Genomic DNA, 12,067 nt, shown 5'->3' on the forward strand with positions numbered 1-12,067 from the left:
TTTCTGGCGTCTGCTGATGACATGTGCATCAGGATTATGTAAAAAGCTATGCCTCACTGGCGTTATTCTGCGCTCATACTCACAAGAGACATCACACATAAGACATTCTTACTGCAGTGATGTAACAGCTATAACCTCACTAACACATAGTATCACACATGATTCTCATATACAATTATAGAGACTTGGATTTTTCTTTAGTTTTCATGTTCTTTAAGCTCAATGAGTCAAGACTGAGCTGCTTACTACCACCTAGTGGGGAGAAATCCATCCATCATGCAGGAAATATAAGGAGGAATATGTAAATTGTGGAAAAAAATGTAACAAGCAATTGTTTCAAGCTCACCCTCTCTAAAATGATCTCTTCGTATTTATACATCCCATCACTGCCGTTTACCTGCCAAAATAAAAGATATAATGGTTAGTTACATCACCGAGCCTGAATTATGCCATTTTCTAAAAATACAGCAAGAAAAAAAGAGAAGCATGGAAATTTTTCTGCTAAATCCTATACCCTATAATACAGAATAGACCTATGCACAGACTGAATACAGAGAACTGTGGAGAATAGGATTATTGGCAAAATATACACAAGATACATTCACCAGATTGTTTTGCTGACTAAAAATACCACCATGAATTTCTGATTTATTGCAATCAAACATGCATATGCACTGTGACACCAAATGTGCCGCTGCAGCAGAATGCACAATCCCGACAAACAGGCAGGGTCAATAGGATAATGGATGTTGGTCCACATGGCAAACAGCATGTTGCTACCAGGAGGAGGCCTTTTCATCCACACACACACACACACACACAAACATGCTCACGCACCGACACAGAGGGAGCGTGAATGAGAGAGATGTATACTGTACAGAGGGAGAGAGACCAGATACTTACATAAGGGCCTGCATCTAGTGAGTCTGCGTTGACGATGATGGGGGGAGGGTTGGCCTGTGAATATGAAGAGATACACGTTATCTCGGTGTGTGCGAGGCTGGCAGCGCGCAGACGTAATGCGGCAGGCGCACACACACATACACACTATCGCTTGGGATGCCATGGGAGCAGTCGGTGAAATGGAGGGAGGGGTTGGGGGAGTGGGGGAGGTTTGGGAAGGGGGGGCTGGTGTTGGAAAGGTGCGAGGACTGAGAATGAGGACTGGGAGACAGAGAGGCCGCTGCTTATTAACCGCCACAGCCAGACGTCCCGCAGTCACCTCATAAAACAAACCGGCTTGTGTTCCAGCTGCTGGGACAATACGTTTATCCCACATCAGCTCCTCCTTTTCACTTTCACTTGACACACAGAAATAGGACCACGTAGTATCACATGCAGAATGCATGATTTTATGGTTCCATTCAGTTAATACTGTAACTCTGTATTCCTGTAACTAATGTCTAATCTTATTAATTTATACATTTTATTTCATTCTAAAATTCAGGGGGTTAGGGTTATCTGATGTGTAATGCTAGGATGCTTAGCAGATTAATCACATGGAATTTATGATATGGCAATTGATCGATCGATTAATTTATCAATTCGGTTTTGGAATGGCTGTCTGTCGGTGACACATGAAGACATCATGATGAGTCCTGAGTTATCTGAGTTGAGTTTTTTCTTTTTTGTTCAAATAATTTACTCTTAAAAACACTAACCAGTTTAATTAATAATGATTGTTGTTTTCTAAGAATTCAGAAGTACTAGGATAATTTTCTGAAGTTTCCCCTGTCATTTAATAGTTAGTCAGTGAAACAAATATAACATATAACACATCTAACAAACAAATATATTAACATTGATTTCTGTTGAGAGTTTTCTTCACCAAAGATGATCTAAATGTTATTTTTGATGCTCCCTTCTGAGAGGGAGGAATGTTATTATGGGGGAAACGCTGATTTCTCTTCATGTCTTTGTTGTCTTTTGGGCAAATGAAAAGGGTGTAGTGTAAAATGCAGATTACCTATTGGCACTTTCAATGCATAGTATCAGTATCAGCCTTTAAAAACCAGTTGAACCCAACTGCAAGTGTTACATATTAAGTTTCAAAGTTCAATTAACTTTGCAGCTCAGCTCTACTGTGCCACCTGGTGTTTCTTTTCCCATCTCAGGCCTGCAGAGAAGCTGAAGAAGCTGAGATCTCAGAGGAAAGTTTGTCCGAGTGGAAACAGAGAGGCAGGAGTGTGAAGGAGGAGGTGAGCTGGTTGGTTTAGGAGAAGCTTGTCGGCCATCCTCTGGTACAGCACACTGGCTGTCTACTTTTTATTGATTTGATTGAGCTGCGTGGGAGAGGGAACGCTGACAGTGCTGCTCTGGGACCTTACACTTCCTGAGGTCCAACACTGAGGGGAAAATCACTAGCTGCCTATCTTACCCCCTAACCTCCCCCTACCTCACCCAATCTCACCCTCTCATCTCTGTCTAATTAAATGCAGCTATTGCCTGTGTCCAAGCAGCTGATTCTGATCTTCCTCCTAAATTATTCTATATTACATACTACTACTGACGCAATTTTGTACTTAAACTGTGCTATTATGCCAGTATATTGTGTAACTACCTGTAGCGATATCTGTAAAATACTGACTGTCTATTGTACTGGCAAAATATACACAAATGTAGACTTATAATTATCATTATAATATGATATTGTGATATAAGATTCAAAATTACTCAAGATTTGGTTATGATAACATTAAAATGTGGCTTTAAGGCTGCTTAACAATTTAGAGACTCAATTTTCTTTAATCATTTGACAGTTGTAGCTTAATAAAATGAGGACAGAATTACTCTACTTAATACTTTCATTATATTCACATTACAAATTTAATGTGAAAGTGTTTCAGAAGTTCCAGCAATAAGCCCCACATTATATTGTCATATATTGATATTGAGGTATTTGTTTTGAAATATCACAAGTTTGAGTTTGTTGATTCACTCTGTGCTAGTTTCCAACTCATAATTCTATTTAAAAATATTAAGTTCTCAACTGTTTACAGTATACAATGAGCAATATAGACAAAATCCTCTATCAAGGTCAATGTAATTTTATATTGCAATATCAATACTGTGTGAGTTTTCTGAAAAATATAAATAAATGCTATTGATAGATGTCATTATGTATGTCGCCATCGTATATATGAAAAGGATTCTCAACTACTCAGCTGCTACATGTTCTATACATTTTACTTTCTACTCCTTGGATATACACTACATATTATTATACGACTTGATAAGTATTTAAAAGGCACTGTTCAGGGGTTTTCAGTCAAACTGCATGAGGCTGTAATACTTGTGTATCCACGAGAGAGTAACTTGAAACACACTCTTAAAAAGATCTGATCCTTTGATCAAAATCATTCATCCCCTCACAAGCTGTGCAGGTGTCATTTCATCTCTCCACACTTGTCATTGAGCGAGTTCCATGGTAATGAAGGTTGCTCTCCGGATAAACAGGAGCTGTAGATCTGACCCGCTCCACTCGGTGGTGATGTGCTATGACTCTGGACAGCTGTGGCTGGGAAGCCCATCCCCTCCCAACCTCCCTTCTAGTCAGCACAATCAGGCCTTCGTTGTAATCTGCATATGGACTAACAGATGCTCGCGTCTGTGCCTGTGTTTGCACATTTCTCATGAGTGCCTTGCACTTTTTTCCCCTCCCCCTACAGTTCATCTTAGACCCCAACAAATACCACACGCCCAAAATCCAGAAGAGGGTTTACTAGTGAAAGCATCTGTAACAACAAGCCCACAGCAGCCATGTTAGTGACAGGCAGCTGTGAACGAAATCCTGAGACCAAAGCCCATACAGCGCAAAGTGATGAAACACAGCCTGAGGGCAACACAGGGGAATACATTGGCTACTGTTGTCCCTTGGTGACTGACAGACTAAGCTACTGAATCCACTGCTGAGACCACATATGACAAAACACACCTGTTACAGTATAATGGCTGCTGTGCTTATCATAAGTATCATAGTGGACCAATGCTGCCCGATGGGATCACTGAAGTCCAGCTGAAAGACAATAAACCCATCAGTCGTAGAAAACAGCAGTATTATCCCGGGCCTGGGATTGCTGCGTAATCCCTCTATCTGAATCTCACATAACAAGCAAACAAAAAGGAATAATGGAAGATAATCTCAGCATGAATAATCTCAACATGAGTTTGTTTAACATTTTGCAATTTGCTCAGGTAACTTGGATTAGATTGGATTAACCCCTCCCTCCTTGGGACTCAGTGCTAACCTGCTGCACAGAGAAAAGACAGCTGATTAAAGACCATGAGATCTGACCACCACTGAAGATTTATGACATGTACCCAAGGTAGGATCTGCCTGTGCTATAATGGGCCCACAGAGGACCAACACTAACTTAAAGTTTTTTCTGGAAGGTTGAGAATCACAGAGGTGAAGACAAAAGCAGTCTTGTATAGACTGATGTCAATCCAGCAGGGAATGGGAATGTCTGTCAGTGTGTTGCGGGTGAATGTGGGTCAGGGAACTTGATGTGATTCAATAGGTGAGACAGTAAGAGGTTGCAGATGTGGTACAGTGCCAGAGCTGTAGACCTGAGCCTGGATCAGACTTAAGTTTCTTGATTTGATTTGAAATTGACTACTCTGAGACTTGACTTGGCAAAATCCTGGAACGACCAAAGATAAATAAGACAGCAACAGGCTGAACACGGCCACACAGCATGAAATTTTAATTAATATGCCTCTTCATCGGATGGAGGTCTCTGCAAAGTAAAAACACTATTTATGGCATAAAGATCAGCATTCAGAGACTGGAAAGACTTGCTATTTGCCTATGAAGATGTGTAATTTGACTTGGCCTAGCCCTTAAGGACTCATTTACAGCTGGTATTAATGTCTATCTAGATTTATTATTTGGATAATGGCATCCAGTCTGCAGGCCATTGCATTCACACCTGGTAATAGACATTCTTGTTATCTAAACTCAGCCCGTATGTGACCAGATCTCAATATGCAGCAGAAGTTAGGCAGCACTGGTGGACTTGTCAACAGACATGGCACGGAGCAGGTCACAGAAATTCATACATAGCTCATAGCTTTTGCCACGTTTGTCTAATCTAGCAGGGGGAGGACTAGTTTGCTGGGTGCATTTTTTTTTTGTTAATAATGTGGTCACACTTTACGGATGATATTTACACCTGGTCGAGATCCGATCACAATGAAAGCCCGCTGATCCAGAGCACAATGCATTCTGAGACTATTTCTACCTTGCGTTAACATGTGTTTTTTCTTCTACACGTAAGATATCCAAATACATATTACATGTTAATACCAGGTTAATACAACAGTCATTACAGGCTGCTTTCACAGACAGTTTTTGCGCTTTACTTCTGGCCACCTGGGTACAGTAGCTTTGGAATTTTATGGACCATAGGCTGAGACACAGAAGCAAGTGAGCATACTAGACACAAAGACCTGCTGTACACACAATGACAATGAGTCCAGACTGCCTCCCCAGCATGAGATCATTACAACAAGTCCCCACTGACCACTAGGAGTGATGAAAATTCAGTCGCTACAGTCCTTTCTTTCTCCCACTCCCTCGTCTCATTCACCCATCTGTTCATAATAGTTTCTTATTCATCAATCTATCATCTTGCTCTTCTGTCAGTTGAGATTGTGTATCTGTCTCTTGTCTCTCAGCATCACTGTGGATGTGTATCATGTCCCTTTGGCATTGCACCACACAACACTCACTTGGCTGCAGACCCCCCGGGACAGTAAAGCTACAAAGACTCCCACTGAACCTTGGCAAGTGCAGGGCACAGGCTTCATCCAAATTGTTAAATAATCAATGTGTTCCCATGGCAACCAGCGCTCAGCACCGTATTGGCCAGCAATCCCGCTTAGTCACCTCCCCCCTGCTTCACCTCTCGGGGCTCTCACTGCAGTTTATGCAGCTCTGTGCTTGCACATGCCTGGCCATGGGCTGGATGTGGCTGACTGCCTTCGGTGCTGCCTGTCCATATCACACACAGTCTAACACATACAAACACAAAGCTCCTCAAATACATACGTCATGAGTTAAATCAAAAGAAAATGACACTATGGCTGCATCAGCTCATAGTCTATTCGATCTGACCATACTGTATTTAGAAGCATCTGGTTTGTCCAGCAGATACACATAGTCTAGGTTAAATTTAAAGGTTTGGCATATTGTGTATTTGTTTAACCTCTACAAAAGCCAAAATATAGAAACAACAATTTTATGTTTTACACATTTGATTTTGAGACATCTGGACAGAGTCAGACTAGCTGTTTGCCACTGCTACGTTACCTGGCTGCTGCTGGGGGTAGCTTCATATTCACCATACATTCCATCAATAATCTCATCTAAATCTTGGCAAGATCAAAGCATATTGTGAAAATGTGAAAACTTCTTTTAATTGTTTTATTAGACTTTCAAATTGCAACATATAGCTCTAAATATGGTTCCACACTGCCTCTCTTTGATGTATGTTATATAATGTGGTAAACAAATGGCAAAAAAGGTGCTACACACAAAACAAACACTGACCATCATAAGAAAACATCATTTAAAAATGTGGACCTAATTAAAAAAAAAATGTTGGTATATCCTGCATGATATGTACACCTGAAGCAAACTCTGCATCCCTGCTGATGACATTAATGTCAGGTTACATTTTTGTGTCTTCAAACCCTCATCTTCCTCGCAGGTGGAGCGGAGGGGAAGAACAAGAGGGTTCAGCATGTGCACAGTGACGACATGCTGACAGGGCACTAGCCCCTTCCTCCTTAGCAAACATTTCCACATCAGTTCCTCTCCCGCCAAGGCACACCGACATGGCAGCTCAGTCTCCAGTGGTGACATCGCAGTGAAATATGACAGTCAGCCCTGCTCAGATGATGCACCCAGTCAGTCAAATGATACAGTGCTGAAGGAAGCTCTTCCTGGGTCTAAAGTCAGAGGTAATAGCAGATAAAAGAACAAGGTGTTCTACGACATCCTCATGTTATCTACAAATGTAATGTTCCCTCATTTTCTGATGCCTCTAGTGGTACTGCGTTTATGTTTTCCTGCAGAATGTGGGATGAGAGACGCAGTCAGTGGTGCTGCTCTGATCCTCTGGCTCTCATTGGCCTCTCGTAGGCCACGCTGCAGTCCAATCAATACCTACTCAATTACCATGCACCCAACATCTCATTCACGCTGTGGCCCCTGTGCCGGAGGGAAGAGGGAAGGAGAGAAGCAAGGTGAGAGAAGAAGTGACAGATGGATGAAGCTAAGAGGGATGAACACACAACGAGAGATGTTTTACCCGCGGACGCCATCGAAACTCAGTGTTGCGTTCTTTGTCTGGGACAAAGGCGGAATAACGAGATGTAATAAAGAAAATCCCATAGCGGTAAAGGTCAACTGCACCTTCTCCCCTACTACAGCACCAACCGAATTCAGGCATTCATTTCAATGAGGCAGCCACAAGGAAATTAATTAGTTCACCCATAAAACGGCCCCATTAAAGCTCAAAGTTTTCTGATTTGATGGCTATGATTGAGCATTGTGACTGTGTTTCCCCCCCTCGCCCAAACCCCCCACCACCACCACCACACTCCACAGACGAACATTCATGAAACCATAATTAATAGCCCGTCACAGCTGTCAGCAGCGCTCCCTCCTCATCTTTATGTAATATTACAAAAGCATGCTCTGGCTTACCTCTCTGTCATGCTGAGCAGCTCCAAATGAGAGCTGGCTAGTTTGACCTTCACAAGTGCAGCCACAGAGGGAAAAGTACTTAGTGTAACGAATATTCATAACCGTGTTGCTCGAGAACGAGAGGGCCTTTTACAAGTCTGCTGACGATTGATCGGGTCTGAACATGACTGTGTCGGTCTGTGTCTTCATGCTTTAGCTGTGATACAGTATGTGGACAAATAAGAATGTGTGTATGTGTACATTTAGACACTGTCATGGCTTACTGGGCCACTTTAATTGAACAGAGCCAGCGTTAATGTGATTAGTAACACCTGTGCTTTCCATGCTCTGACGAGTCAAAATGTCTGCTGTGAAAACAGCCCTGTGGTTGAGATGGGTGATAATTCAGTATTATAATGTTTTGACTTTCAGCTGTGATGGGATCTTATTATGCTAGCAGTGTACAAACTCCTGCAATTCAAATCTATGACTCCAAGCATTCTGTAATGAAAATCTACCAAGTTTGAGTTATCAGTTATTGATGTTTTTGTTTTACATGCATAAACAGTTTGGTCTCATGTAATATATCAAAGTAATCATTGCATTGCATTTTGTGTGCATCTGTCATTTAGTGATATAGTATATTAAGATCAGAAAATACTAATATTGTAAGAATTATCTCAGCTATTTTGGCCACACTTGGCTGACAACACCATGGTTGTGGTGTACTGTGCTAATAGTAAAATTTTATAATATGACTGTAAATAACAGGATACATATTATTATCTGCATAATATCTAATGTTAAAATGAGTCACAAATATTTCCCTACTTCCACGGTGTAACTTCATACACCTTATTTTTTTTTCAGAGGAAAATGTAAAATGTTTTGACCTTTTCTCAGACAAATCAGTGGCTACTAAGTTCAACAATTTAATGTTCAGTTTAGGAAAACCAGATTTATAGCACAACAGAAATTAGTATCCTGTTCTTAGCCAGGGTGGAACCTAATGATTATTTTCATTCACATTATATTGTCTCATCCTCCTATCTAATTATGAAAAATCGAGTTCACATTTCCAGGAGCCAGAGTGATATTTTCAAATGGTTATTTTGTCTGACCAACACATACATGACAAAATACATGATGATAAATGATTTAGACTGATTGACTCAATCAAAATGTAAAAATATCATTCAAAACATCAAAAACTGTCTGGTGTAGCACATTTCTTTTGATTCTATCTTTGTACTGTACATGTATGTAATAGTGTAAGTGATTTCTGTGATTGAGTCATCTCTGCATCACCGAAGCCACAGTCAATTGGTGCCCCTTCATTAGTACAAAAATATAAACTGTCAGTAATCATGTTCTTTTTAAAAATCCAGATACATTGTTATGTCAGTTACTGTCTTGTTAATTTACATCAGTCACTGGTCTCATGATCACACGGCCAACACCAGGAGGCTCAGTCACACAGTAACAGCTATGGTGAAAGTTACCACATGTGCTGTGGCGAGGGCCCCGTAATGAAGGAAGCCCATCAAGTGTGAGTGTCATCAGTATGCTCCACATAATCCCGCCCCCACTGCTTCCTCTACATCAGAGGTCACTGCAGCATGTTACCTCACAGCTCTTGACTAGTTGCTACCCCTTGTTGCTAAGCTGAGAGAGCTGCTAAGCTTGCTCCTCTCTGGTGTTTTGGATCCTGCGCTGAGTACCGGTGACAGTGCACAACCACACACACATACACATACACACGCGCAACTGAGTGCTGCCATTTTGATGCTTGCACCACTGTCATGTTGCCTCCTCAGTCAACAAGGGTGTATTACTCAGACGCTGTGGTGTCATTATGGAGAAAGGTGAATCCTTTAGATTTATTTATTTGAATTAATCTCCATTTTTGGTTTGTTTGCCTTTGAGTGTGTATGCTGTTTTCTCTGTGTGACGCTGTGAAGATGCTGACGGTGTTGCTGAGGTAACAGTCTTATTCTGACACAACAAGGTGAGACATTTCACTATACTATCAGGTAAAAACATCCAGCAATTGAACTATATGTTTTCAGAATATTTGGATCTTTTATGAGACCAGTGGCATCAGTTCTTTAGATAGCAAGAAGCAGCCAAGGGAGGCAGTAAATGTAACGGTGCATGAGTGGGTGAGTGAGGTAGAAATTAAGGGTTTTTGGGGGAGGTTTCCCAATCCAGGAACTGATGGTAGAGGGTACTGTATACTGTTCAGGTAATAAAGCCCTATGTGTTTTGTAATCAGTACTGATTGAAAAACTGACTTTAAAACATCTCTTTACATCTCAGTCTAACCACTGCCAGCAGACACTGAGCTTAGCATACTAACAGTCAGTAACAGGGAAACTGTGAGAAACAAAGCTAGCCTGAGTCTAACTGATGAAAATATTATGTCTTGTTTGTTAATTCAATACAAAAACCAACATTTATTTGCCATTTTACAGGTGGATTATTCGTGGTTCTCTGGTGAGAGCAGTTGCCAGGCAAAATCATCTGTAGACATGAGAGTTGTATCAATCCTCTCATCTAACGCTCTGCCAGAAAATAAATAAGTGGTTTCCCAAAGTGTCAAACTATTCCTTTACGATGATGTTAGGCTGCCTCTTTTTTGCCTCCAAAAGTATCTCACTGCAGCGAAAAGACATCCACATAAAAATTAACAATCTGAAACTATTTACTACCAGAAAACACACCTGATAGTCCACAATGCTCTTTTTCAATGAGAGCACTCTGCTCTCATTCACTTTTTCCTCTTTCTTTCTTCTCATTCCTTTCCCAAGTACCCCAGAACACAATCTTCTGAGCTGCAATTAGACCCTTCCAATTTTAGACTTTTTCTTTTCTTTTAATTGGGAACATTGGACTGTGATTCTGCTCCATGGACCAAACGCTGTCGCAAACACTCTCCCCCCAGGCCCATGATGATCCTTACACTGACTGGAAGAAGAAAATTGAGGAGCATTTTTCATTTATCTCCTCTACCTGCCCTTTACACCACAAGACTTTACTCACACATTTGTACATTTTCTTTTTCCTTAAATGTGATGAAACGTTAAATGTTTTGGACTAGAGCAGCTGGAAACTACAGCTGGTGCTGGTTCACAAATCAAAATCATGAGACAGTGATAAAACTACAGAGATCAAATACAGAGCACTTAGAGATCTACTGTAAAAATAATATAGTGAAAATAACAAGGCTAACTCTGACCCAAAGCCCAATGAAAACCATTCGTCCCCACCTCCCAGGGGGCTCAGCCTGTCTCTGCATACAGCAGCACAGATCCTCCTGTCATGATTGAGGTTTCATGCTGTTCTATAAGCTCCACTCGGGAACGCCCACACATTCATATATCTCCATTCACTACCGTTGCCTGAGTTTTGGCTCACAATAAGTGTAGGTGTTGAAAGTGATAAAGAATTACAGTAAGTAGGACAAAGGGTGAGGCAACAAAAACAAGAGCCCGTGCCTCTAATTTCCCTGTGATAGTTATGAATACATAAGAACATTTATCCATATGCTGATGTATTTAGCGCCAAACAGCAGAGCTAAAAAAAACAGGGCATTGTTTTAAATGTTTGTAGCACTTTGGTGATTGCCAAATCAATCTGCCTCCTGTCGAGGGTCCAGATTTGCCCTTCTTCTCTGCCCACCTCGGGTTGCGCTCAGGCACACTGTCCCCTAAAGAAGGCGTCGCGGCTGAGATCAGAGTAGCCATCTTATTGGACTAAAGACATGACACAGACACTGATCTGAGAACACACAAACCTTTAAAGGCTGTAACACATTTAACAGGGGTTCCTGTGATTAAGCACTGTACACCAGCTGGCTGTCAAAACACTACCAACCTGTTCTGTTGAATTGAGTATATGGACTGTAGCTACAAGTGAAGTAAGATAAACAATTGCTTTCTGTTTTTAAATGTATTGACATAAAATTAATGAGTGCTTGAAATTAAAATCCTCACTGAAACTAAAATGGAGCATAAAGGAATAATAGTTGGACACTTTAGAAAGAGTGCAGCCAGCTGCTTCCATCTGCTTCCAGTTTTTATGCTAAGCAAAGATATGCTGAGCTAACTCTCTTATGGCTGCAATCTCGTTTTCTCAGCATTCAGGCATTAAAGTGACACAGATCTTATCCAATAGGTGTATTTCCCTCAAAAAATAGCAATAATTTGTTGGTTCCAACTTCTCATATCTGGGCATTTGCTGCTTTTCTCGGTTTTTAATAACTGGAATATTAAATCTCTCTGGCCTTTGGACTGATGCTTGGACAGAAGAATTGTAATGGGCATCTTTCCCAATTTTTCCAACAGTTGTAGACAAAAGAATGAATACATTCAT

The 12,067-nt window shown here is 41.0% G+C and overlaps 1 protein-coding gene across 4 annotated transcripts in view; it reads right to left on the bottom strand.

Annotated features, from left to right (window-relative positions):
* dlg3 (discs, large homolog 3 (Drosophila)) overlaps nucleotides 1-12,067 on the bottom strand; it is a 77,773-nt gene that overhangs the window by 30,643 nt on the left and 35,063 nt on the right. For all 4 annotated transcript variants that reach the window (XM_018660215.2, XM_018660219.2, XM_051072452.1 and 1 more), the window contains 2 exons: nucleotides 904-957; nucleotides 347-397 (listed from right to left, as the gene is read on the bottom strand). In XM_018660215.2, coding sequence (XP_018515731.1) covers nucleotides 347-397; nucleotides 904-957 — 105 coding nt within the window. The remainder of the gene's footprint in view (nucleotides 1-346; nucleotides 398-903; nucleotides 958-12,067) is intronic.

The sequence above is a fragment of the Lates calcarifer genome, linkage group LG8 (genome assembly GCF_001640805.2).
Source record: "Lates calcarifer isolate ASB-BC8 linkage group LG8, TLL_Latcal_v3, whole genome shotgun sequence".
Taxonomy (NCBI): Eukaryota; Metazoa; Chordata; class Actinopteri; family Centropomidae; genus Lates; species Lates calcarifer.